Source organism: Struthio camelus, chromosome 2, assembly GCF_040807025.1.
Source record: "Struthio camelus isolate bStrCam1 chromosome 2, bStrCam1.hap1, whole genome shotgun sequence".
In the NCBI taxonomy this organism is placed as follows: domain Eukaryota; kingdom Metazoa; phylum Chordata; class Aves; order Struthioniformes; family Struthionidae; genus Struthio; species Struthio camelus.
Window position 1 is genome coordinate 168,813,152 of NC_090943.1, and position 27,969 is coordinate 168,841,120.

A 27,969-nucleotide genomic window follows, 5' to 3' on the forward strand; every position below is an offset into this window, starting at 1 on the left:
TGCCAGCTTTCGTAGAAAACAAAGGGATTTACTGCTTTCTAAGTCATCCTAGGAGTGTCAAATTACAATGTCAAACAGGAAAAGAAAACCACAGTAAGAACATTGTTGCTAGCAAAATGTCTGTATTAAAATACAAAGAAAACATTCCTGTTGGGAACAGTAATTAGTAGACTCTCTTTTGTATTGGTACTAACAGCACTGCAAGTTTCTCCTTCCAAACAGACCACAATGTTCTTCAGGAATAAATTCCACCGCTGTCATTCTGAACCTCAGCCTGAAAGACAAAGAGGTCAAAGACAATAGTACCATGCATCCTAGCGATATTCCAGCATCGTTACGCTGGCTTACTGCAGCATGTCCCATCAGAAGTGGGTTAGATCTGGGCACTGCTTGCTGATGGCAAGCTCAGAGGGCTTCCTATTGTGTTTGAGAAGGCAATGATTGCATTGGAGCCCTTGGAGTTCTTGTTCATACCCAGGATGTCCACACTGGTTTGTTCTGGCTCGGTTTTCCTGAAGATATTTTTCATGGTTGACTGAAAGTTATTGGTGACGAAGCAGTAGACAATGGGGTCCATGCAGCTGTTGAGGCTACTCAGAGTCACTGTCACGTGGTAGACAATGAGGCTGACATCATGGGGCATGTCTGGGTTGATGGAGATTGCTACCTGTCGCACATGGAAGGGAGTGAAGCAGATCATAAAGATGATGAGGACAGTGATAAGGAGCTGCACAGCCCTCATTCTCCTCTCCCGACTCTGGTGCATGAGGCTGGGCTTGGATAGAGCACACATAATCCTGGTGGTAAAGAAGATGATTATGATGAGGGGGAAGAAGTACTCACAGACCATGAGGGCCAGGATCTTGGAGAGGCAGCACTGGGCAAACTGTATTGCCATGCTCAGGATGGAGAAAGTCACCACGGTTGCAAAGATCCAAATGAAGACACAGATCCCCTTGGCACAGGTGGGGTTCCTCCATTTACGTGAGGCCTCCACCTGTACGATTGCCAGATAGCGGTCAACACAGATGCATGTCAAGAAGAGGATGCTGCAGTACATATTGACAAAGTAGCCAAAGATATGAACCAAGGAACAATTCAGGCAGTCCCCTGCACTATAGAACATGATGAGCCGGACAGGCAAGGAGAAGCCCACCAAGAGATCAGTAACAATCAAGTTGATGGTGTAGATAACGGAGGTGGTTTTTGTCTTGGTACGGAAGCAGAAGACGTACAGCGCCAAGCTGTTCAGCACAACACCCACCAGGAAAATGATGGCATTGACCACCATCAGGGCAATCCACAGGTTGTAAAATTCTCTGTACAGTTCTTTGTCAGGGTGGATGAACTTGGAGAACAACTGGAGGCTGGAGTTGTGTCCCTGGGTAGAGTTGATAGGGTCAACGGCCGGCAGTTGGGTGGAGGAGGTCGGCATGGTCACTGGCTTCCCAGAAGTCTGGAAGAAAAGAAACAGATATTGATGGGTATGTCAGCATTCCTTTAGGGCTCGAAATATTGTCCCCCAACTAAGAACATTTTAACCAATGTCTTTGCACATCCTCAGAGACAATGTATATTGCTGTAGTTTCTGAGCATTTCACCTGTCAATATTAAGTAGCAGGCTGAGATTACCAATAATCGCTAGGAAAATACCTGTTTTTGTAGCCACTGACTTTCAGTGCTTGCAGCTGGTTGTTCCAGAGAAGATGCGCAATCCCCACCTCAAGCTGCTCTTTCCCTGCCCTGGGCACAAGTGGGTTTAAGGACTGAGCAATAATAGAGAAGTGAACTGTGCTGAAGGGAGCAGACAGGACAAGGGAAGGACTAAGGTGGTAGAGTGGAGAAGTGTGAGTCGTGCTTGGCCCAGCCATGTGGTGAATGGCCCAGGGAAATAGATGGGGTCGCTGAGGGCAAACAAGGTGCGTTGCTGTTCCTGGAGGGCACAGCTCACTTGCTGTCTTGACAGGGAGGGTTGCACTCTTATGGGGCTCCTAAAAAGTTTTGTTTTCTGAACATGGCACACACCCTTCTGAGTCCTTCTCTCATCAGAGCAACCTCTTCCTAGCTGGGAGCTCTCCCTGCCCTGCCATGGGAGGAGGGTAGTGCTGGCAGTGAGAAGATATTTGCCTGACCTAATGGCACAACCATAGCCCCATCACGTGACTCCTAAATATCACATCCATTCCCCCAGCCAGGTGATAGCATGAGAGTCATGTGCAGCAGCACTTTCAGGAACTGTGAGACTTGTGAAGAGGCAAAGGATGGCTGAATTTTCCAGGGAAGCATGAGCAGGTTGTGTGGCATCTTCTAGAGATTTGCACTCATAGCAACAGCTATGAGAGCCAGGAGATTTCAAACCGAGGGTGTCAGCTGCTACTCCTGCCAGGGTTTGACAGTTTAATTTGCAAATCATTCCTGACTTATACACTATTTTAAACTGATTTGTATATTAAAAAGATAAAAAAAAAAAGCCCAATATATACAGAGACTTGGCTGGTTTCAATAAAAATAAATGGTTGAAAAATGTCTGGAATATCTCAAAGCGGCCGAGCAGGACTGTGAGGTTAAAAAAAATCAGCTTGAATCAGCACAGAAAGATGCTGAAAGACTTGAGTTATGAGGGTTTGAAATCCCTGCTACCAAAGAGCCAAGTGCAGAAGGGCTAGGAGAAAACGAGCTGCAAGCACATCTTCCGTGTTCACAGAAAACACAATGTGCCTGGGCTGCATGTCTGAAGAGGGAAAGTGGAATTGCTAAGAGGGGTCTGGATATCCAGCTTGTCCTTTGGCAGCTGACTCTCTGCCTGGACTAGTCCTCTTTGCTGCTTCTGGGGATAGCGAGGATGGACTGAGGGTGTCCCATTGTCTGTGAGACGCTTCAAGTTGTCGGTGGACTTGTAGAAAGCAGAGGAAGAGGGCCAGAAGCTTTCCAGTGAAAAGGGGCTCCACAAGAGAGTTCCTACTGGCCAAAAGCAAATGTTTTGTGGGGACTGTCCTAACTAGGTCCGGAAAGGGTCGCAACTGATCTCGGCCTGCCTGACGAGTGCCAAAGCCCACCTTACCTGCCCAGCTCTACTAGAAACTTGCCTGGTGAGCTAACGAAACACAAATCCCTGCTAGCCATAACTCTCAAGCTCTTGGACTTCTCCATATCTCTTGACAAAAGTAGAAGGCTTCCGGCTGTTTGGGATAAAAAGTTGGGGAACTGAGATTTAGAGGAGGAGATTCCCAAGACCCTGAGCTTGTGGATCTTCAATAGCTCTAACCTCTACGGTTTGTATCTCCAGAACAGACAGCTTGGGACTGTCAAGATAGATATTTTCATTTCCAAATCTGAACAAGATCAAATTCTAACACAACTACACCCTCAATGACCATGAGATTTCAAAACTCTCTGAAAAGTACTGGCCAAAAGTGGCCTTTGGCTTAGTTTAGAGTTACAGTAGCAACCCAGGGAAAGAAAGACTTTCATAGCAGCAGTCACAGATTATTGATGGAGCATGGTTAATAAATGCCAGCAGAATGTGTAGATTTTTTTGTTTTGCTTTGTTTTTGTTTTTTCTGCTGGAGGCACTGATGGTTCTGTAAATGAGCCACTGGTCATGAGTTAGCTCAGGATGGGAAATCTTATACTTTCCATCTTGTGGATAACAACATCCGTCAAAGTTGTGTGAACTGAGGAAAGGAGAAGAGGTTTAATAAAAAATCATTGCTTAGGGTCTGAATGGCAGGGGAGGAGTATGAGTGGCACATAGACTGAAAGCCTATGTTCCTGTCTCACTGACTTTCAGCGTTACGGGAGTAGGATCATAGGATGGTAGCACTGGCTGAAAGGGATCCCTGGGTGTCTCTCGTCCTACCTCCACCCTCCCTGCACCACTCTCCTCATGAATAAGTTTTCCTTAATGCCCGACCTGAACCTCTCAAGCTGCAGTTTCACAGACTCACAGAGTAACTGAGGTTGGCAGAGTCCTCTAGTGATCATCTAGTCCAACCCCCTCTGCTCAAGCACAGTCAGCTAGAGCAGGTTCCTCAGAACTGTGTCCAGTCAGGTTTTGAATATCTCCAAGGATGGAGACTCCATGGCATCCGTGGACAGCCAGTTCCAGCATTTTACCTCCCTCAACCTAAAAAGTTTATTCTTATGTTCAGATGGAATTTACTGCATTTCAGTTTGTGCCCATTGACTCTTGTCCTGTCACTAGGCACCACTGATGAGAGTCTGTCTCCTGCCTTCTCTACTCCCTCCCATCAGGGATTCATACACATTGATAAGATCCCCCATGAACTCTCTCTTCTCCAGGCTGAACAGTTCCAGCTCTCTCAGACTCTCCTCATATGAAAGATACTCCAGGCCCTTAATCATCTTTGTGTCCCTTTGCCGGACTCCAGTCTATCCATGTCTCTCTTGTCCTGGGGAGCCGAGCATGGGACATAGCACTCCAGATGTGGCCCCACCAGAGCTGAGTGGAGGGGAAGGAACATGTCCCTTGACCTGCTGGCAATGCTGTGCCTAGTGCAGCCCAGGATGCCATCAGCCTTCCTTGCCACAGGGGCTCATTGCTGGCTCTTGTACAATTTGTTGTCCACCAGGACCCCCAGGTCCTTCTCTGCAAAGCTGCTTTCCAGTCAGTTGTCCTGCAGTGTGTCCTGGTACATGGGGTTATTCCTTCCCAGCTGCAGGGTTCTGTGGCTGTTCCCATTGCTGTATCGTCTGGCATTGCAAAGAAGAGTTTGGTCCCATCATCTTTGTAACTGTGCTTCAAGTAGTTGTAGGCTGTGATTAGATTTCCCCCTTTGCCTACTCTTAGTCCTAGTAAACAAGCCCAGCTTCCCTACCTTTTCTCGCAGGGTATGTGCTCCAAGCCCTTGACTGTCCTGGTGACCCTCTGCTGGACCATCTCCTGTTTTTCATCATCCTCTTGAACAGAGGAGTCCCAAACTGGATGCGTCACTAGTGCTGAATTAGTGGAGTTAATAATTCCCCTCAATCTGCTGATTGTAAGCCTCCAAATACAGCACAGTGTGCAGTTTGCCTCGTTTGCAATGACAGTACACTGCTTGCTGGCATGTGTTCCGCCTAGGATCCACCATAACAGCCAGGCTGTTTTCAGTAGAACAGTTCCCAGCCTGTGTTGGTGATGGATATGGTGATGGTGGATATGGTGATAGGGTATGACCAGGCAGGCTTCTGGGGAGGACTAAGCAGCCAAAGTGTGGGTACGTTCCTGTCCTCCTCACCTTGGAGAAGGCAGAGGATAAAGTATGTATGTTTGGCAAACGGTCAAGACAACAGTCCAGATCAAGAGTCCTTACAGGATGCTATGGGCCAGCCATGGTTTCTGTGTGGTTCGTTTGAGCCAGATGAGCATGAAGCAGAACATTTTTCGAACAAAATCAGAGACTAGGATGGGGAATTTAGAAGATGTGGCATGACATTCCCTCTAGAAATGTTTAGAGAAGTGGCTTTACTATTGTGAGGGAGCCTGGATCTGCTGATCTGGAGTCCAGTGACTGCTCTAATTTCTTCCTGCCTGTCATCTACTCTCTAGAGATAATGTCAAAGAAAAAGGCTGGTTTCAAATATCCTTGAACTTGGAAGGATATGTAAAATCAAATAGCAATCTGTGCTTTTTATGTAGCTACTCAGTTCCACATAGTTGGATTGCTCATTGGCATGGCTGGGGCTCATCCATAAAGATGAACCCAGTGTTGGGTTATGTGACAGGAGTGAAATCCCGAAGGCTGGCATCAGAGCACCTGTAATGTCCCAAGGAACTGCTCAGCAAACAAGAGCAATCCTAACTCACAAGCACTTTTGCACTTCTTAGGACATCTCTAGCAGAAACCGGATATTGGAACATCTTGTGTTTCAGGAATGACTGGATTACCTCACTCTGCGCTGAACTCCAGCGGCAGCCAAAGGAGCACACATGTTCATATTATTTTGTCTGGGTCTGATTGAGCCTGCAAACTCCTGGGGGAGAGTCTTGTCTCTTTACATTTTGTGCCAAGTAACGCTGTCAGCGAATAACAGGAAAAACTAGACCCGAGACTGGCTGAAGGTAGAAGAGTTGGAACGTCTGGTACCTGAGAAAGATGCATGGGGAGGATGCAGAACATGGCCCCTTTTTCTAATGACTTTCTAATGATATTCTCAACATCCCATCCACTCTGTTTGTTTGTTTGGCACTCTAATTACCCAATAACAAAAACAAATGAGCAGATGCCTGGATCTGCTCCCAGATTTCCCATTGTAGATGCTGTTAAGGGAAGCAACGTGGAAGCCGCTGCAGCCATGCAAACTGGGAAATAAAGACTTTGCTGCTTCTTGAGCGCAGCACGAGCTTGTGTATCTGTATTCATACAGTTGGGGAGCAAGTGAAGACGACAAAATCACCTATCCCACTTCTTAGCAGGCACTTAAGGGTATTTCCCTGAGTGTGCGTTTGTCTGTTTTCCTATTGTACTTCTAAAGCACTGACTGTTCACTCTGATTTTTGAGCCTGTTAGCAGCTTGCCCCCTCTGGGAGATTTTTCTCAAGTCTCAGATACCTTCTTATCGGGAATACCTGACATTCATCTTGCATTTTTCATTTTCTGCCTCAGCAAAATCAGTAACGTGAAATGCGTTCAAATGTGCCTCATCCTCACATTGCCGTAGAGGTATGTAGGCCACTTTACAAACTAATAGGGTATGCTCCCCTGTGAGTATTGTCCATACACGGGAATTATAATCATCAGCATATAGAGTGTGCTGCTTGCATATTCACCCCTCCTACTGAATCTCATTTACAGTGAAATTAACTTTAGATGTTGTAGACTGCTAAAAAACAGCAGGTAGCACTTTACCAGATTGAATATGCAATGCTGAAGTTGTGCAAGAGCTGGTGTCTCTTCTCACTCCACGGCTGCCCCACATGGGCTCAAAAGCCAAGCAGCTACGTGCAAGAAACCTCACCAGATTTAAGTAATTCTGAAGATTTCCTCACTGACAGACTATGAGCTGTCTCTTAGTCTGCAGTGTGAAAAGCCTTCCTGTAACTGAATTGCTGCTGATGGATGTTTGGGTGAATGGCCTTTTTTGCTTTCTTTGTGGGACTGCTCTCATCTCATGGTTCACAATCAGAAGGGATGGAGGGCTGGACTGGCAATGTAATAGCATTCCTCTGAATACTCTTAATGAGATGGAGCAGGACCAAACCCCTGGTTAACAGCTCCTAAGTATTTTTCCATTGTGGGTCTCCAAGCGCTTGACAAAGGTACATTGCCCCATTTTACAGCAGGCTGAGCAAGGCACAGAAAGGCAATGTGACCTTGTGTCCAAGGAAAAAACAAACATTTCCAAAGGTTTTTAATTCCAACCTCCCCCATTTCTGAGTCCAAAAATTCCCACAACTGGGTATCTCTCTATGACCAGAAATACTCGTGCTGGTGTTGAGTAGGTCAGTTCAGCTACCCATAACCATGGAATGGTGGCATATAGCAGTCAGCGTGGGTCATGGCTAAATACATGGGAAGCCTTGCAGCCCTGGAGACCTCTGTTTTGCTATGATCTCACTGCTTATTGCTACCCCAGCTTACAGCTATGGCATGAGCTCATGTAGAGCTACAGGAACCAAAGTCATATCTGCTTACAGAGTGAATAGCCCCTGAGCTGCCACTCTTCCTAAAATCTCCTGAGAGTTTGAAGCTGGGCCTTCATCAGGCTTACTTCAACTCTCGGCATCCAGATATCCGGGCAGTCCTGTTTTGTAGAACTGGTAGACTGCAAAGCCCGGGATGGGTAAACACGCTCCCTTCTGAGTGCTGCCTGAAAGTGCTTGGCTTACGCTGTTATATTATACCTCACAGGCTGGATTTTGTCTGTCTGGCTGGAGACTGTGGGTAGCATTTCCTTAAAAGTACAGCAGACATCTGGGTAGAAAAGGGATAAGGGGAGGGACAGAGATTTGAGGTTGACCTGGTTTCCTTTGTTCTGATGAAGGTCCCTGTTCAGCACTGGGAGACAGGGACTTGCTGTGAAATACTTTCTCTTTTTATATGACGCAACCAATTCCATCATTCTTGGGCCAAGTAGGAAACAGATGGATGCTGTGCTGAAACCAGGCCCTCCGGCCTCTTCTGTCACTTGCTCAGTGTTTGGCATTGCATTTGTTCTTGTAGTATGGGCAGCCCAGTGCTACATCTGCCCCAGGAGGGTTTCCTTCACCATCCTCTATTTCTTTCTGCACAACTTTTAGCTCAGTGTCAGCCTTAAACCTCATCCTGCACTTGCAGAAGTCAATGCGAGTTGCTTCCTTGACCCAAGGGATTTTTGGATCTGGCTCAGCAATTCAAGTAATGGGACACAAAAGACAAGGCAGGTCAGGCAACTGAGCTCTCTCCTAGCTGCCTTCCAAAAGGGTTATTTATTGGTGTGTGCAGATAAGATCTTTGCATGTGGACACAAAAAAGGAGAACCAGAGAGATGTGCACTATGATGGGAAAGATGAAAAGGAGATTAACAAGTGAGAATGAGTGTTATTTTGTATAAACAGCTTCAGCTTTTCTCATCTCCCTGTCTCCCTGAATCAGAACATCTGACCTGGCAAACTGGCTCCTCTATCATTCCCCCTTTTCCCCTCATCTAGTCTAGCCTGTTAATGTTACTCTGCTGCCAGGGATGGCAGCAGCATGTGTTTAGTTTTGCAGCCTCTCCGTGTTTAAAGTTCCCTGGGTGATTTATCATCATATTTATAAACGAAGGGTTAAACTTACTCTCTTTCGGTTTAAATTGCCTGATTCTCCTTCTGGCAAGCTCTCACTCAACTCTGGCTCAAACTAGCCAAATATGGTGTTTTTGTGCATGTTGAGGACTTTGCCCTATACGTGGTAGCGTTCGTTCTGTGTGCCTCACACGCAGCATGGGGAGGGTAGGTTTGCTGACAGGGAACTGAGGAAGAAAGCGGGAGAAAGGGAATGAATCTGGCTGCTGAAGGGGAAGAGCTGTCTCCCCTCTAGCCCAAGGTCCTGAGAAAGGAGCTAATGTCCTGGGGAGAAAGATCCCACCCCGAGGCAGAAAGTATCTTTTTAATGGGCATCTTTGGCAAAGGGTATCCTTGAACTTAGCAGACAATTTTCCGCAGGGATTTGAGGGACTTGGCTTCCCTATGGGGTTGTCAGAAGCATTGAATTCCCACTGAACTCTGAGTGGGGGGCCTTGCTCTTCTACACAATCCCAAACAGCCCTTTTTTTGCATCTGTAGGTGCCTAAACTAAACACTGCTGGTTCTCTGACCCAGCCTACCCTCCCTGGCCTGGGCCTGCTGGGTTGGTGCTGAGGAACGTAATTTAGGGTTGTGAGAGGGGAATCGTGCCTCAGGAAGCAACGGGGCTATTCCTGAGGCAGGAGCCTCCAGTATTTGAGGGCATCAGATCTCTGCTCTCACTTGATTTCTGGGCATTGATGTGTCCTAGAAACCTCCAGGTCTGTGGACAATTGAACAGTATGTGTGAAACACCTGACTGCTGGAGAACTGCAGCTGGAAATAGTCAGACACAGTCCAAAGCAGGATTTGTCCTTTGCCTCCAGTGCTGTGGAAGTATAAGGTGCTTCAGTGATGCAAAACACACTGTTCTGTGAGTGTCAGATGAAATGACACGTGATTTGATATGGTTTCATGTCTTGCAGTGACTTGCAGGATTGGATGAATGCTTTCTCCTGCTTGGGTTGCTTATTGTAACTTTTTCTCATGTGGACGTTGCCTCTCATGTGCCTTAATGAGAACTCACGTTCCGCTCTTCCGCGGAAGTCCGCTCAGGCACTTGTTAGACTTTCTCCTCTCTTTGCTGCCTAGTTTCTTGAAAGCTGAGGTGATCTTTCCCTTCTGCCAAATTTTGGGTGAAATTACCCAATGGACTGAAAAACATTAGCAGGACAGAAGAAGCCAGGAGCTGACAAACACACAAACATGCACTAAATATGACCGGATAATCCTTGTTTCCTCAAATATGAAACTGCAGGGAGTTTACTAGCACTCTCCACCACATAGCCTCTGATTTAGGTTTTCATCCCTGCAAACTCTTAATTGCTTTGGCACTGAAACACTGTAAACAGGACTGAGTGGCTTCTTTGCAAGGAAAAACATTGCCTGCCTCTGTCTTTCTCTTTTGCTGCACCGAAATACTTTCAGATTTGCATCAAATCATATCTTCCTTAAGGCAGAACCAGCCTGACTAGGGATGGATGTTAGCTGATTGCCTGGTGTCTGCACCGTTCAGCCACAGCCTGGTTCATCATATACAATGCAGAGCATGATAGGCAGCAACTCCTACCCTTGTCTCCCAGTTTGAGTAGCCACGTGCCGAATTACAACCAGAGAGCCTTTAATGGGAGCCAAGAAGGTCTGAATTCCCTTTGCACAACACCGAGAGATTAACAACCTCCTACCGACTTTTGCAGCCCTGGTGTTGCCCTTGGGAATCAAATATTCCCTCTGGCCAGAGGAAAAACTTAGATATCTATCTCCTGGCCTGGCCAGAGGCTGTCCTTTGGGCTGCGTAAGCCATCACAGTCTAGGGATGGCTGGAGGCTAGCACAATGTTAGTCATTGGGCTGCCGTTGCTGATAGGCCATTGAGCCATTTACCTCCTGTCTGATATGCCTGAGCAGTCTACGCTTGACCCTCCATCTCCAAGGCACTGCTGTGGATGGACTATGGGTACTGCCACGAGTTGTGATTTGATTTCCACCCAACCTGCCGTGTTCAATGCTTCGTGTGCACATGGGTAGACCCCATGCTCTCAGCAAGTCTAAGGCCAAAATTAGATCCTCTGTGAGCAAGGGACCCAGCTGCCTGGTTCAGGCAGAGGCAGTCAGATTGCAAAAGCCTGTGGGTACCTGAGCAAAAACTTAGTCTAACAGATCATCCAAGGCCCTGAGGGATCACTGCCAGGTAGAAGAGAGGGAACACAACTCTCTGAACTGTATTTATCTTCTTCATGGAGTAAAGCGACCCAGATGTGAGGAAGACCACTCAGCTTGGCCCGGAGGCACACTCTCTGCATCTAGGTTTGAACCTGCTGCTTAGTACCAGGTGAGGGATCACCGGTCCCAGACACCCCAGACACAAGCTATTTAACATCTGGAAAGATCTACGGGATCCTTCCCCAGCCCTGTCCTGAGCATGCATGGAAAATATGGAATGAAGCTCCCAAAGATACACAGAGCAGGAAATTCATCTGCCGGCAAATCTGTTAAGGGCTTATACCTCCTCCGTGCTCATTGGCAGCAGTAATGCTTCGGCCTTTAAAAGAAGGAGCCCAGCTGTGTGCACTGGTTTAAGTGAACAAAGCAGCAGACTTGCGCATATAAGCTGCAGCTCCCTGGCTGGCCCCTCCGGACTCACACACGTGCACATAGCAGTGGCAGGGAAGCACAGGCCCTTTATAGGTCTCTAATAAGGCTTGCTTATACAGGTCCTCTTAAAAGTGCTAATAAGTGCCTGCACTCACTTGTTTATATCACATTTTATAGAAAAGTCCCTCCTGAAATGTTTAGACTTCTAAAATGCCTTATTGATACTGTTGCATTTTTCATATCCCTCTTCTCTGTGTTACCAGATCTTGGCCTTGGAAATATTAAGTGCTTTGGTGAACGCTTCGTAAATCATGCTGTTAGCATTTAAAAGTCCAATATCTCATAGCCTGCCAGGGCTAGTACCAAGTACCATCTGTCATGAAGAAGCATGAAATGACATCTCTGCAGCGAATACTCTTTCTAACTCTAATACAAGAAATCAAAGCATGACTTCCTTCTCTGTTCTTTGTGGGCCAGTATAATATGAAAGGAAAGTGCCTGTTTTGGGGGAAAAATATATTTTTCCAACAAGTTTTAAAATTATTTTTGGGCTAGATTTGGAAGAAGCTCATGGATTTGGAGTTGTATAACTGAAGTCAGCAGAGATGGATTTATGCCTGCCTTCTTGGGAGGTGGTTACATTACAAGAGAAATGAGTTTGATTTTATTAGTATTATAATAATCCATGTAGCAGCTCTAGGGTGCCTAGCACATAATGCTGGAAATGTCAGTTTGGAAGAAAAGTTATCATGGCTGTGTACAAGGAGATCCCTACAGTGAGAATTACCGTATAGGCACATACAGGAACTTCACAGACCGGCAGAAAAGCATCGCAGAAGATTTAACTGAATGACATCTGGCCGATGCATTGCTGCTAGCTTCTGAAAGGGAAGTTTTTAGTTGCAAATCTTTGAGCAGTTTTCCTTCTTTCTGCCATCAGCTGCCTATTTGCTCTGTTCCTTGATGAGAGGCCTGAGCAGGACAGCGGGGGAAGAGCAAGAGTGGAGGTTTCCATTTGAGGAGTGCACTGGGTCCTGCGTGGCCCAGGGATGCAGTACAGAAGAGGGCAGGCTCTTTCCTTAGGGAGCACAAGGAAAGAAGGGCAATCAAAACTCAGGCAGGGAGGAGATGAAGGCAAGAAGCAGAGGAAGAGGGGTCAGACGCACTCCCACCTCCTCGTGAAGGGCAGACCGGCCCGCCACGGATACAACTCTCTGCAGCACAGTACACACTTCAAGTTGTGCTGCTCTCCTGGCTGTGGGAGAAACAGAGGCACGGAGCCATGCCCTAGCTTGGCCCAGGGAATTCAGCAAGGTGGGAGATGTGTCATCATTAAGCTTGGTGCCCTGCACGCTGAGGGTAGCCTTCAGTCTCCCCTGCCTGCTTGGCCTTGGGTTGGTTTTCAAGGTGCCCCCAGGGTGGATTGCCAGATCTTAACCCTTTAGGAGACTGATTTCTGTGGTTTCCTTTGCTGGGCTCACGGGACACTCTCTGGCTGTGCAGACAGACCCCCTCCTCCCCAGTCCCTTGAGGGATTTGCACGTTTTGGATAGACTGGGTCAACCTGGAGAAAAGTTGAGCTGTTGGTGGATTTAGTGCCAAGAAAGCAGTGAGCATTTCTGAAGGGCATAAAACACACCCTGCTTGCTTAAGGATCTTGGAAAGAATCTATTTCTCTTTGGGCTGACCCAGCAAACTAATTCGGAGAAAGAAAACAGCATCTTCCTTAAAGCTGAACTCACACCCTGCTGCATGGCCGAACAGAGGCTAAAATGTCCCCAGCCCTGACTGATCCTGTGCCAGGCACACATCTGAGGAGCAGTGCACTATCTCCACTCCTGACTTCCACAATCTGCCTGGATCATTTCCCCAAGATTTTGTTACGCCTCGGAATACTCTGATACAAACAAGACATCACTCCTCAGATGCGCTAGCACAGTACTTTTCACAGCCACTTCGTACACCTTTTCTCACTCCCCCATTTCCTTGGAAAACAGACACATATCATGGCATTGACCAGAAATCAAAGTGCAGAGAAGCTTGTGCTGGGAAAGCCCCCTCGCAGCCTGGCATGGCTGCTGGTGCAGCCTGGCTCTCTGGGAACAGGTAGCTCCTGATGAGCTTTGACATCTGCTGCAAGAGCAGAGTCAGGGGCTTACCAAGGTCTTCTTCCACACGTTGGATGTGGAGCCCTCTCCGTCTCACCCATAGTGGCTCGCAGCCCCATGGGGATCCCTGCCACGATAGCCATGCTTTCCGTAGCAGACTTTGAGTTCGGTTTCCAATGATTCCCTCCTGGCCCCCCCCCCGCTGCCAGCTCTCTGATACTGTGCCCCCCCTTTCTCTCTGACCAATAACCCAAAGCATTCACTGCAACAGTCCCTGCAGTATATTCCTTCACAACAGATTGACTTACCTCTGGCCCGATCTCCCTTCTATGTTAGAGGAGCTGTCGTTAAGAAAATTTCCTTGTGGACCTGAATGTTATCGCCCCAGGAAAGAGACATCTGTTCCTACAAGCAGAACAACTGGAGTGACTACAGAATATGAAGAAATGCCTAATCTCTCTCTCTCTCTCTCCCTCTCTCTCTCTCTCTTCCCCCCCTCCCCCCCCCCCTTCTAAATATAGCCTTGCAACTAATGGGAAAAAATACACACTACCAAAAAAAAAAAATTTCCACTTGTCTTCAGTGTTCAGAATTTCTCCCGAAACATTTGGCTCCTTGCCCTAAGTCTCTCTGAAATTTATGAAGTGTTGGAAACACTAAAGATCCAGCCTTCCTCACAGTGTTAATGTCTGAACCTTGCTAGCAAACTAAAACTGGTGTTGCTGACCCCCTTTGTCCCCTCCCCGTGTCAACTTTCCTGTATGTCTGCGGGAACAAACTCTCCTTGCTGAGTATTAGCCAGCTCAAGGCCACTGCAATGCGGTTGAGCCGTTGCCGTGTGACACAGGAGGAAAATACCTCTTTTCATCTTCCCGATATGAACTGTGATTAGAAAGAAGCATCCCTGGCAGCTGTAGGAAGGTGCCATATCAAATGCCATGACGCCTGTGGCATGCTGTGAGCCAACCCAGTTTGTACAGACCTCAAGAGGGGACCTGACACAGGGAGATAAAGGATGATTTTGCACACTTTGGTGGCTTCCAGCTGCACTAATCTGGGAGAGGGTTAATAAGATCTATCCAAGCCATAGCCTTAAGTGGCTGAGTGTATACGAGATGAGAGTGGAAATGAGAGTCTGAGATTCCACCAAGGAAGCCCCCAACAACCTGCCACATCCCTCCATCTTCACATAGCCCTTTCCTACTGGTGGTACTGTCATTGTGGGTATCGGGACCATCTCAGAGCTGATGAGCAAATGGGTAATCCCGCCAACTCCTAGCTCAAGATGGGTGACTCCCTGGTCTAAACTGGGTAGCAACACATGCCATTTTCTGTGGGCTGTGGGGAAAAAAGGGACATGCTCAGATGTTACCTCCGGGAGGTTTTATGGTAGTTATCGAAATCCCTTCTGGGAAAATGGGCAGAAAAAAATAAAGGGAGAAGCTGCATCAAATATAGTTATTTGGAAGGATGGGGAGGATGGATGCTAGATTTTAGTGTCAGTCCTGGATTGCTCTTTTCCCTTATCCTTTAGATAAAGACAACACTGGTGCCAATGCAATAAATATGCAGAATATGGCCCGTCACAACACAACAGGATCAACTGAGAGGCACTGAATTCCAGGTCAAGAGGCCAAATCCATAAATAGAGGAGAGGTAAACTCCACACATGCGTGTCTCACTAGAGCACAAACAGTAGCTATGGATATGAGAGAAGGTTGACCTCATTTTCTGGAATTAGCTTTTCATCCTTGGATCTTTCCCAGGAAGGCTGATCTGATCTATTTTGTCATGTTATTTTATTGATTTTCTATTTTGAGTTTCTTCACAATGAGGGGCAGGTTCTTCCCCCAATTTCAGGAATATCCTTCCTGACTTCACACGCCCCTGATCCAGACAACCAGCCTTTCACAACTGACCTCCAGCTCAGGCACGTGTCTGGGTTCTCATCTACTTTTCACTTCCTTACGACTTGGAAAGCAAGTATGATTGGAAGGCCTCCATGAGTCATCTCTGGGTAGTAAAGTTGCCTTTGCTTCCTTCCACGCTGGGAGTTAAATGAGAGGAAGAACGAAAGAGAAGTCGTCAACCTATGATCCAGTGCTGGGCCAGGAGACTGAACTTGGACCCTATCTTTCATGTTGCCTATGGTGGCAAACACTTGGTTTCCCCCCCAGACCATCAACAAAACTTTCATACTTCAGGAATAACTCTTCAGAGGAGGAAGTTTCTGCAGTTACAAATGTGAGTCTGAAAAAAGGAGGAGATTTTTCTCCAGGATGGGTTATTGGTACTTACGCTCTGTTCACCTGATCTGGGACTTCCTGGCCCTTGCAGCGACTTGTTTTTGTGCTTTAGCATGATGCATAGGAGCTTTGTTCTCATCCCTTGTGCACAGGATAATGATTGCCTTGCACTCCCCCACTGTCCCAGCCTCTCCCTCCTTGCTGAATTTAGAGCGAGACTCAGAGTGGCAACAGCTGCAAAGTTTCAAGTTGTGCCTGAGATAGTGCAGAGCATGCCATATTGGGAAGCAGATGCTGCCGTTAAGGTGGAGAAGGCACATCCGGGCTCTGGGACATGCTTTGTCCCAGACCCGGTTCCCACAGTTGACTTCAGGAGGAGTTGCAACTGTAGCTAATGAATGAAGAAATCTTTTGATTTTCAGATATTCAGACCGAAAGACAGGAGAAAGGGGAAGCTTTAGTAAGTGGAAAGTTCTCAAACTTGTTGGCTGAACGTTCAACAATATTAAATATTGCAGTGGATGTCTTGAGGCTGTAGGTGGACGAAGGTACTGGCTCAGCTGAAATTAGCATGTGGGAGAAAGAGTAATAGACAGGGCAGGAAAGGGAGGTACTGGCCTGTATTAATTCCTAGCAGTCCCTTAACTGCTTCGTATAAAACAGGGATGGGACAGGACTGTGGTTAAAAGTCCACTGTGTCACAGAGTAGCAAAGCAAGAAGCTGGGCAGCTTTGGAGAAGGTGGGCAATAGCTTGTGGGGTGTGAGGTGATACTGCACACTGTTCTGTGGGGATATCTTCTCTGTTGTTGTCAGAAGGATTTCCAGTCCTTTTCAAAGAGGGGAGTTGAGTGTCCTTCACCCCTTGCTGCATGAGAGGAGATGGAGATTGCCGCAGCAATACCGTCAAGATGGGCTCGAGGCACATGGCCATACCAGCTTTCAGGACATCTCTGCCGTTCAGCTCTGTAAGGACCCAAACCAGAATCCGTGTCTGCACATGTTTGATTTTTTCAGGATATCTTGGCTCTTTTGGACCAGACAGGTCCTCAGAAATTCATTCTCTTCTTCAGTGGCAAAGGAGAGCCTCTACCTGAGAAGTTTATGGACCTAGACCTGGCAGAATCAGAGCTCAAAAAGTTGACAGGCCTTTACACATGATCGTGACTGCATGGAGGACACAGAAGAGTGGGAGCCTCACTGAGCTGTCTAGGAAACCATTTTTTATCAGCTGCTTTACAGAAAAAGAACTCACCTGCCAGTAGACCACCTCCATTGAGTCTCCTCCCATCTTCCCACCAACACAGATGTTACTGAGATATTTTCCTACTGTCTTTGCTCCTGCACCAGGGAGCAGGAGATTCAGAAGGAAATGGGAGCAAGAAATGCCCGCAGTCACAAATAGGAGCCTGTCCTCAGGAGACTGCCCACATGGGAGTTTGCCCACCTGATGCGGCTACAGGGCTGATGGAGAGGCAACAGTGGATGTGCTCTGCTCCTTGTCATGTGAGGAAACTATTTACCATGGCACATAAAGTTAATGGCATTGGGGAGGACCTACGTCCATTTTACCCCCCGCCCCCAGCTCCTCCTTTCCTGCAGTAAATCTGCCCTGGATGATCCCTAGGCCTCTATAGCGTTCATAAGCACTGGAAAACACTTGTATATGTTTCTATGACATACACTGCCCATGATCCCTAAATTCTTGATTCTCTACAGCATCCAGGGCCATTGTTGCATGGTGTGAATCAAGTGCAGGATTGTGGACCTAGAGAACTGTTTTTTTTCTCGTGGATAGCCTGAGGGTGGAGGCTGTGGAGAAGCTGCTGTAGTTGATCTCCCTCCGGGACTCACCTTTCACTGCATGGTGCTGTGAGACCCAGAGAGGAGAGCTGCTAGGAGAGTACTGCATGGCATTTCGTTTAGGGGGAAATGTGGAGACACTTGAGACTGTTCCCAGATGTGAAGGAATTTCTCTTCTTGTGAAAAATGGTGGTGCTTGGTCAGGTGTGTTTCAGCCCTATTGCTCTTCCTTACCATTAATGAGCGAGACATGCATTCCCTTCCCTTGGAAGGTAAGCCTTGGACAGCGGTGCAGGAATATTGTCAAAGGATGTGGAAATAAAAACACTGGCTTCTGTCCCAGCCCTGCAACAGAGTACAATGGAGCAGGGCAGGGTCTGCCAGGTGCCGTGCTCCTGCCTGATGGACTAAAGCACCTGCCCTAACTTTCCCCCCTCTGAGAGTGAGGAGAGGGGAGAGAAGCCGATATTTGGCTGGAACAACTTGTGGCAACTCTGATTTAGTGGAGACGAGAAAGGTAAGGGAGGACCCCTGGCTCCTCATCCTACATCCAGCCTTGATCCTGCCTGTCTTATGGGTGACAATCTCTCTGCTAGTGAGGCCTTGGGGACAGAGATGGGAGAGGGCTCAAGGGCTGAATTCCCCCCAGTGAGCTTCATTTACTCTAGCTGAGTCAAAATTGGACCCTGCAGTGATGCCAGCACTGAGAGAGGTGCAGCACCCAGTGTCCATGAGAGAGAGGTGGGGGTGGACACAGCAGGGCTTGCAGTTCACAGAGGATCTGGGCTTGTGTTTGCTCCTTTGTAGAGTTCATGTCCCTCACTCAGTCCTACTCCACTGCTGGTGCATGAAGAGAAATCATACTCCCCTTTGGCAGCTCCGGACCCACAACCAGAGGGTGCTGAAGTCTCTTCCTGACTGCACTGCTCAATCACATCGATGGTCAGGGCCATTTCTGTGTCTCCATGGGAATCAGTGCCATGCTACCAAGGTCAGGATCTGCCCATCTACCTCTGGGAAATGTATCCTGCCGGCTGTGCTGGGAGACCTGCTGTGCTGTGGGCTCCAGCCTATATTTTGCTGTGCTGCTCTCCTCCTCTCTCACCCCAGGCTCTGTGAAAATACTAGTGTGGAAATGGGTGGATTCTGAAAGTAGATCCAGGATTTGTCTAGGTCCCTTAGTAGAGTCCATGGGAAGCCCAGTTGAGAAAACCTCAAAGTTTGGGACTGACAGCTGGATCCCAGATAGTCAGTAGTCAGCTTTGGGCTCATGGTGTTTGCTCCCTTGGATCCAAGCAGAGAGAGATGTAGCTTTGGCTGCTGGCCTATTGAAAGGTCATTCTCTGCTGCTCTCTGACATGGTGATCCAGGTGTGTCACATTGGGCCATCTGGGGAAGGAATATCCTCCTGATCTCTTGGGATCTGAACCCTGAAGCACTGTTATTCCTGATGGCTATTTCTAAGGTGGCTGTTTCTAAGTTTAGAGGGGCTGTAGGGAAGGATCAGAGCCCTTTGTACCTAGCCCTAGACAAAACTATGGGGAAGAGAAAAACCTTGTCCCCTAGAACTTGTCCCCTCTCCTAACGGTAGGCTGTGATGCTGGGGCAGAAACACAAAAGGGGCAAAGAAATATGAGCGTCTTCTGCCCAGATAAAGAGGATTTGGATCACTAATCACGTTCAGCATCCCCCGGGCTGATTGTCTGGCTCTCAGCATGGGCAGTAGAGGCAGTTTCCACACATAAAAAATGATCCAACTGCCTCTGTAATTCCAGCTCAGTGGTGCTCAAAGGCAGCTCTACCTACCTAACGTAACTGGGTCAAGAGAGAGCAGCTGGCTTTCCCTGCGAAGGCACTGCTCTGAGATCACAGGCAGTTCCCAGAGCCTGCTGGGCTGTCAGTCGCCATCCTCAAAGGACTGTAAAGGCCAGTGCATGGCCCTGCCTCCGAACAAGCTCCCCATTTGTGTTTATACAGGGAGAGAGATCAGACAGTTGCCATATGGGAGCTTCTGCTGATGGGATCCAGCCGTGATTTGTCTGTTTGATGAAGGATATGAAAGACAAGTGGTTCCCAAATGACAGTCATGACTCCCTTTGGGTGAGTCAGGCATGGGGGAGAAAGCGTGCAGGAGCCAGTTTCCTTCCTGCCTGCCTGCCAGATTTTTGGGAAGCTACTTTTCTGATCGTTGCCTTCCCCTGCATTTCTCTCCCCAAGCCATGGCATGTTTGCTGCTGGATCTACTGAGTTCAGGAAGATGAAAATGTCTGCAGAGCAGAAAGAGCAAGCTGCTCCTCTGGGCCAGCCTGAGATCTCTCTCAGATGACTGGTTTGGAGTGCACTTGATCCTGCCCATGTCCAGTTCTTGCTTGACGTAAAGCTGGACATGCCCTGTCCTGGTATAAATGTACACTGTGGAGGTGAGTCCAAATCCCTCTCTACACCCCAGTCTGCCCAGATCACCACCACTTTCCCACTAATGAGGTTTCTAACAAGGTTCCTCAGTCAACACACCAACAAAATGAGCTGGAGAGACCTTTGGGCATTGAACAGGGCCTGTTATGTCTCCACTATCCGTTGTGATCCAGCTCCCATTGGGATCCCTTATGGGCTTCTGCTCCAACCTTTTCAGCCCCCCAACAGCTCTGGCCAGCAGCCACTTCTTGTTCTTTTCTCCCTATTTTTTTAAAGTTTCAGGAGCTAATTGCCAAGAACACGACGTCCAGTGTCACAACCTCACTGTGAAGCTCTCTCAATTCCCAGCAAAGTATTTCCTGCTGGATTTATTTGTCACTGGGCACACAGGGACACTGGTGCTTGGAGGGGGAGGCTGTGCAGGCAGCCAGAGCTCTGGCATCTCTTGGGTACGCGTGCCCTGAGGAGGTCAGAGCCAGGCCTTGCGGAGCAGCTCTTGCCCAGCTCTGGCTTGAGGGCTGCAGAGCAGGAGTCAGCAGGGCACTTGGCATGGCTGCACTGGGCACTCAAGGCTGTTGAGAGAGTCACCAGGCAGCTCTCCGGCACCCTGCTCTTGGGTGTGGGGAGGTGGGAAGCACAGCGTAGCCAAGTCAAGCAGGAAAATCTGGAACGCAATGTAAGCTGCAGCCTCCGAGGCAGCAAAGGAGTGTCTAGCTGTGCCCAAAGGCTCCCTCCTATTTGGGGCAGCCCTGCCCACCCCGATATGTGGCAGGAGTGCAATGTGGCTTGGGGCTGGAGGTCCCAGACCTTACTCTGAGCAGATGCTGCGCCACAGAGATGCTAACCGGGGCTGCTTCCCTCTCGCCCATCTGCCTGTGGATTCCTCTGTGTTGGATCACTTCTGCCCTGAGCACAGGCCAGGCAGGAGAAGGTTTCTCCATCTTTGTGGGGTGGCGAGGACAGAAGGGACATTCACAGACCAGTGGAAGGGAATTGGCGGGGACCTTAAGGGACTGGTTTGGTACCTCCACCTGCTCAGGCACAAACCTGGCAAAGGGCAGCAGGATGCTGACGGGACTGTTTGCTCAACAGGCAGGGGTCCTTTGCTGTAGGATCAGCCTAGCTTGTGGGTGGAAGGACACCTGCAACTCGGAAAATCTGGTCTTTGGACCCACGGTCCTAAAAGGGCTTTAGAGAAAGTCACATCTTCTCCCTGTTCGTTCTCTGCAACCTGGACAAGCTAATCCTCTCTCTCCTGTCCTCTTTGTTTGCCCGGTCTGTAGAAATTGCAAGCAGTTGAGGGCAGGGCTGTCTTGTTAGACATGCACAGAGCTCAGCGACGCTCTGATCTGGAACAGGGCAGCATAAATCTAATGGATTATCATAGGAAATTCCACTGTGATGAAAAACTCTAGAGGAAAAGGAAGAAAAGAAAGGGCCCCATTTGGAAAAAAAAAAAAAAAAAAAACCCTGCTTCTGCTGCCTAGTTACAAGTGGTTCCTAAAATTGCTGCCTCTGGAAGAAGCTGGTACAACTGCTGATTTTTTGTCTGTTATTTTGGAGGGGATGTTTTCCTTTGTGTTTTCAGCTGTTTGAAATTACAGTTTGAGTCCCTGCAGGCAGTCTCTGCTCCTGCAGTGAGCTCTGTGCAAGGGGCCTCATCGGGGGCAAAGAGACACCTTCTGGGGAGGTGCCTCAGTTTCCCTTTTGTTGCAATGACCACTGTAAACACAAGGTGCAGAAATGCCTTTTTCAGGAAAAGTTTCCAGGAAGTGAAGGAGGGAGTCAGACGTGCAATTTAAGGGATTTTCTTACTGGAAATTGAAATGTCAGAATAACCAATTTTCTTTTAAAGACAAATGGTGGGCAGCAGAATACAACAGGCACCAGTTCTAATTTGCATTTATGGACTCAAAGCAAGTTTTTTGCCAGGAAGAAAAATGCAACTTGTCACTGCTGAACAGTCACCCGTTCCTTTCCATACCTTTGTCTCATTGTAGATAGCTTCGGTTGCCATTGTGCCAGAGGTGTGGTCAGGTGTTAGGTGTCACCTATTTGACATCCATGCACCACGGCCTTTTGCATCCTCTGGAGGGATTTTTCTTCCAGAAAAGCACTTATAGATGTAACAAATGCTGTTAGATGGGATAATAAAAGGGGCATGTGTCTCTGCCCTGGAAAAGGTCCAAAGCAAAGCAGTGGGAATGACCTGAAGTCCAGCAGACATGTCCCACCAGAAGAGATGGACAGAACTGGGGTTGTTTAGTCTAGAGAGGCGATGACCGAAGGCAGACGTGATAACAGCTCCAGAGATGTCCGAGGCAGCTCCCCTTGGAGCGGCTCAAGGTGGGTTCATCTCATCTGACTTTGGACATCTGAGAGTTACCGCCGGCTCCCTCCAGCTAAGGCAGAGAAGTGTTTTTGTTTTAGTGAGATGTCTCTGGCCTCTTAGCCTGCATGGTGACAAAGACACTGTGCAGACAGGGCTTTAGCCCATGACTTGGGCTTGCTTAGTTTGTTAGTACAGGTGTAGTCTAAATGATCGACCCAGTCCCTGGTGGTTCCAGGGTAGAGATCTCCTTCTGGTCAGAGAGGTCCTACTGCTCACATCTCCTAGGGCAGGAATATGTGATCAGCAACTGCTGTCCTTTGTCATACAGAGTGACCAGCCTGGCCAGCCAGAGGATCCCCCATAGCACTGGGGTTGCAGGTTAATCCCATTGCAGTAACATAACCTAAGTGGCACTTTCTTTTGGGCAAATTTTCCTGGTTTCTTTAAAGCAAAATTCCAGTCTGCTGCAGTTGCTAAACTGGGCTATGCTTCTTTGGGTGTCTTTCCATTTTCCAAGAAAAATAAACTGCAGGCTCTGTATTTTTAGATATGCCATCTGATCACAGCCAGTCATATATCAGTCCCAATACTGTGAGTCAAGATGCTGAGCTCCATTGCTCAGCTCCCTTGGGCAAGAACTAGTGGCTGGAGCCATCCTGAGTGCATTAATAAATCAGTGCATTTTAAATAGTTATACATTTTCCTAGGTAAGCTGTTCACGAGGAGTCATACTGTTGAGATTTATTACTGCTAGTATCTTAGTAGCTATGGTTCTCTGAGTGAACTTAATACTGTTGTGAGTGGGAGACGAACAGCCCTGGTATGAGACAGGCCTAATCTAGGCATGGGCCAGAGGCAGCATGACTCGCCTTCCTTTTCCTCTCCCGCCCGCGACTCTGGCTCCTGATGTCTGTCCTTTGCTATTTCAGTCCTGGATATCCTCCGAGATGGCTGCCAGTTGAAATGAACTCTATGGTGCTTCACTTGATGGTGGAACGCAACAGTCAGCTCTCTCTTTGCGGCTGAGTCAGGGGTGGGAAATATAAGACTTGTGCATCAGTCCCAGTATTGCTGAACCCCGTTGTGGGCGGCAGGAAAAAAGGTAGTTCAGGGACAGCCTTGTCTCCCTTGGCTTTACTTTGTGCCCTTGTGTAGTCTTGCTCTGTGGCTCAGCCCTGGACCCCTTGAGAAACTACCTGCTCAACCTGGCCCGCACAACAGTGCACAAACGTGTGATTATCAGTGTATTATAAATCTGTTCCTTACTGGCTTGCTCCATGCCTCACAAGTCTGTATCTCTAGCACCAGTGCCGCCTGGAGACAATTTTCTGTGCATTTGATCAGACTAGCCGGAAGCCTTGAGCCTGGCATGTGAAAAATGGGCTGCTTCATTCCTGAAAGTTTATTTGCTGAGCTACTTCATCACTCTAATGACAATCAATTTATCTGCATAATTGGTTGCTGGAGACAGCGTAACACCGCTTGGCAGCCTGGATTTATCTTGGAGATATATTGCTTGGCATATTCATGCAGGGCAAAAGGAGCCAGCCGGCTGCTGGGGGGACTGCGACTCAGTGTAAGAGCCAAGCAGGTAAAACCCAGCTGCAATAACCCACCTTTCCCTCTCCATCCTGCCAGAAGAGGACTCAGGGTGAGGATGAAATGAACCCGACTAATGTCCTGCTAGTGAGTCCGACAATGCCTTGTCCTCCCTGCTGACATGGGTAATGACAAGTCAGGCAGTGCCAGATATAGCGAGAGGGCGTACTCTGCATGACTCAATTCACATCATCGCTGGATGTCGACATGCAGGCAATAGCAGGCCTGCGTTGGACTTGGGCAGCAGTGTGGTCGGGGAAGCAGGGGACGGGAGAGCAGGTAGACCAGTAAGACAGGTGTTCCACGGAGCAGAGGGGCTCATTAGGTGATAGTGGCTCTGCCTGGTGGAACTCTGTGCCCACCGTGTGTCACCTAAGCTGTCCGTTGGCAATCTCTTGTCCTCTGCACCCAAGCGCTAGAAATCCCCTTCATCTCATACAAGAAGCTGATCATCTTACTGAGCCTGTCTCAGCATCCTCTCCTGTTGTGCTCCAGGTGCCCACTTTACTCCATCCTTCTGGGTACATCACTCTGAGAGCATGTAGTTGGGTTGTGAACACCTGCAATGATCTCTGCACCAGTCTGTGTGCTCAGAGCTCAGTGCAGTTTCACAGCTAACCTTGCTAACGCCTACCCAGGGCATGCAACCTACTTTAAGATAATTTTTTGTAGTTGTCTATTGCTCTGGATAAAGCAGAGAATTTCAGCCAGCCTCCACAGCATACACAGATGGTCCTCACCCATAAGACCGAAGTCTGCTTGTAACAGCTTCACTGTGGGGCAGCTCCCCAAAGAGACCCAAATCCATGTCTCCAGGTATCCCATGGAGAAGACTGACCTCAAGGTATGTAATGATGAGGAGATGGGAGCTCTATACTGGGTCACCATCGCAGGAACCGTAGCCCACATTCATTAGCCTTAGGGGTGTTTCTCAGTGCCCCATCTTTTAAACGGGCACCTGGAGAGAAAGTAGCTGAAGTTACGAAGAGAAGGAGACATTTACCGGTAAATCTTTCACCGCCAATGTGGAAGAAGTCGCCCTTTCTGTTATGTGATAAAGGCTGTAGTGGCACTTTTTGAGGCTTTGATAGATGAGATACACGTCTGTCATGGATTGTATATAAGAGGTAATAAAGAGTTCAGTTCCTCCATGTTTATGCACTAATGGCATATCGACCCCAGTAAATATCATACTGAGATTGAACAGCAGCATCCCTGGTTAGCGTCATCCTGACGGGTGACATCATTTCTCTGGGTGTCACAGCCCAGCTCAGCCTAGTCCTATCTGATGCACAGCTTTACTGATCCAATTTGCTCTGGCCCCAGGCCTCACCTTTCTGCTTCACTGATTCATCCTTCACCTCAGCCCAACTTCTTTGCCTCTGGACTGTGTCATACTTGGCTGGGCTCTGCCTTGACTCTATCAGACTTACTGGAAGGGAAGTTTCTCTCTGCTAAGAAGTCAATAGGATTTGCTCTGTGCAGGTATCCTTGGTCGTTTCCAGATGGAGTAAAAACCAGAGCTAAAAGCTACAAAGAAAAATGCATGGATGAAAACTGGAGCAGAGGAAGGAGAACAAGAGAGCCAGAAGGGCGGGCAGGGTCCTTAAAATATTTACAGAGGGCTTGTGAAGAACCAGCAGACATTCCTCGGAAGGGGCTGTAGACTTTACCTTAGATGTCATGAGATGTTCACTAACACGCATGTTTAGGTAATAAATTGTTTATAACCTCTCCCTAAGCCTAGCAACTGGGCATTTATAGAAACCTGCTATAACAGTCTCTGGTGTAAAGGACAGTCCAAACAATGTACATGTTGTGTGTTTGTTAGAGAACTACTCCCATGAGGGATTTTTGGCTCCCATTTTAAAAACGGGCTCAGGAATTTGGATGTCTCCATTTTTAGATGCTGGGATTCACATATCCTTAAAGGGTGAGGTTTCCCTGAAAGTGCTGAGCACCTGCCCACTATAAAGATCCCTGTTTCAGTGTCTCAAGCTGATGAAAATGTAGACAGCCAAAATCCCACAGCTGTTCTGAAAAGGTGGAGTGCAGGTTCGGTCTCCCTCCTGAAAGAGGCCGTAGGGACAAGACAGGCCCCATCCCTCCAGGAACCGCCTGATCCCAGGGGACGTCCCTGCACTTGGCGGGCTGTGATGCAACCCTGGGGACAAGCACGTAACAGGGAGCAGAGCTGCTGCAGTGCTGTACGTGCGTGCAGTGGGATTTATTGCTCTGTTCAGCAGCCTCCCCCGTCTTGCTTGCCTTGTCTCCGGGAGAACGTGCTGTGAAAGATGTTTCATGTACAATTCTTTCCTTGGCCTTTACCTCCTTCTTCGAAACAGGGGAAGGAAGACTCCTAGGGTGCTTTTGGTGCCTTTACACTCTGCGCGGAGGGAAGAAATGACTCCCTGTCTGCATGAAGTATGATATCTCAGACAGACTGGTGAGACTGGGAAGGAGGCTGGAATGAAGTTAAGCAAAACCTCAGTGAAATCAATTGATTAATAAAGCAGCCAGCTGATCGTGCTGCTAGATTGCTGTGTGCCGATATAAATAGGGAGGGTGGAAAGAAGGGGATTTACTTTCTGGTTTGTGGGTTAGCACAGATTTCTGCATTTAGAGGAGCTAGAAAAGTTTCTCACTTGGGAAAAAGCGTTCCCACTGAGGACACACCTCTGTCCTCACTTGTGCCCTATAGATGCTATGACACCAGTGCCATAACATAGGCATGGAGATGGCAGGGGATTTTGTGTCCTTTTTCTGTGTTTTCCCAGCTTTCCTTTCTTTCTGTTCAGAGAGGGATTTATAGAGTAGTTGAGATGCAGCATTTTCATCTAGTCATGAGCCGCAGAAGCACTTACCCTGGTGGTTTTAAACTGGAACTGTCACGTGCATGTAATAAGGATTAAACTTGCTCACCTACTCTCTTTCATTTCTGAATGGGGGAGTTTTAGCTTTTACTGAAGGAGCTGCCATTTCAGGAAAAGGGCCGACTTTTAGCTTAAGAAGAGAAATTGGCCCTGGCATGTGAGAAATATTGAAAGAAAAGGCAACTCATGTTACCAAAACACAGCTGAACTGAATCTAAAGAGCTGCATTTCCAGTTCATCACACTTTACTGCTGAGTATAGTTTGTGTAAAGGATGAGCAATGCTCTCTATACTGGAGGGACTGCGCTGTAGCAGACCCATCTCAGCTGGCGGTGGCTTGCTGATGGGACTAGCAGGCCATTCATCCCTCTCACCTGTGCCAACTCTGGCCCTGCCACTTTCCTCCATCCGTAATCAAAGTGCCCAAAGTATGGGTGTTTCCATACCATTTCGCTAGGGGAAGTGTTCTGCTTCATAATCCTATTTTACCAAGTTCATCCTGAGCTGTCTCAGAGCACCTTTTCATGACCTATGCCTAAACTCTTTGCACCCAGCTCAGCATCTACATACCGTGACACTCACAAGATGCCAAAGTGTATGCGTAGCAGCACTTGACAGAGGTAGGCAGTGTATGAAGCTATACCAGACATAAGCAATGTAACATACAGAATTCCCTTGGACAGCTCTGCGTGCAGCCTGCTTTGTAGGTATAATCATATGTGTGTCCGCACACACCCTTGGTCATTTGAGATAACGGACCAGTGCAAGTTTATTTGGCACCCAAACGGGCCAGTTCAGCAACTTGGAATAGCCACGTTTCCCTCATTGAGACGTTCTCTCCCTTTGTGCCAATGCTAGGCTGTTAAACCCCCCGATTGTCCTCTACCCTTTCAGTACCCGATGTGAGACGCTTGTTGCAAGTGCTATTCCCATCCGCATTGTACTGCCCGCTTTAGTGCACAGAGCAAACCAGTTCAAAACCCATGTGCTTTGCGCTCGACCAGGCTCGCAAGGACTCCTGCCCCTGTCCACATGGCTTCCAAAAAGCCTGTGCAGCTGGGACCGGAGCATGCTGCCTTTCCAGGCTGCAGCTGCTGAAACTCCCTCCCTCTTCCCCCGCAGCCTGCCTGCCTCTCCGAGCCCCATGCACGCCGCAGCCGGTACTTACGCAGCTTGAATGAGAAAGCTCAGCTGCCGATCTCTGAGCCCGCTCCCAGATTCGACAGCGTGTTCGCTCCCCAGCGCTCAGCCCGGC

At 48.2% G+C, this 27,969-nt stretch overlaps 1 protein-coding gene across 2 annotated transcripts; it reads right to left on the reverse strand.

The window, feature by feature from the left end:
- Positions 1–107: 107 nt before the first annotated feature.
- Positions 108–27,969, reverse strand: GPR20 (G protein-coupled receptor 20). Of its 2 annotated transcripts, XM_068933847.1 has the most exons (3): positions 27,883–27,951; positions 13,757–13,853; positions 109–1,456 (listed from the first exon to the last, which is right to left on the reverse strand). In XM_068933847.1, exon 3 carries the CDS (start codon positions 1,433–1,435, stop codon positions 374–376), a length of 1,062 nt encoding a protein of 353 aa, XP_068789948.1. In that variant the 5' UTR covers positions 1,436–1,456; positions 13,757–13,853; positions 27,883–27,951; the 3' UTR covers positions 109–373. The 2 variants fall into 2 exon arrangements, with proteins under 2 accessions (XP_009682078.1, XP_068789948.1); XM_009683783.2 differs by lacking the exon at positions 13,757–13,853 and having other exon boundaries at positions 108–1,456; positions 27,883–27,969.

Coding starts and splice junctions, on each gene's coding strand:
- GPR20 (XM_009683783.2), bottom strand. CDS start 1,435: ATGCCGACCTCCTCCACCCAACTGCCGGCCGTTGACCCTATCAACTCT.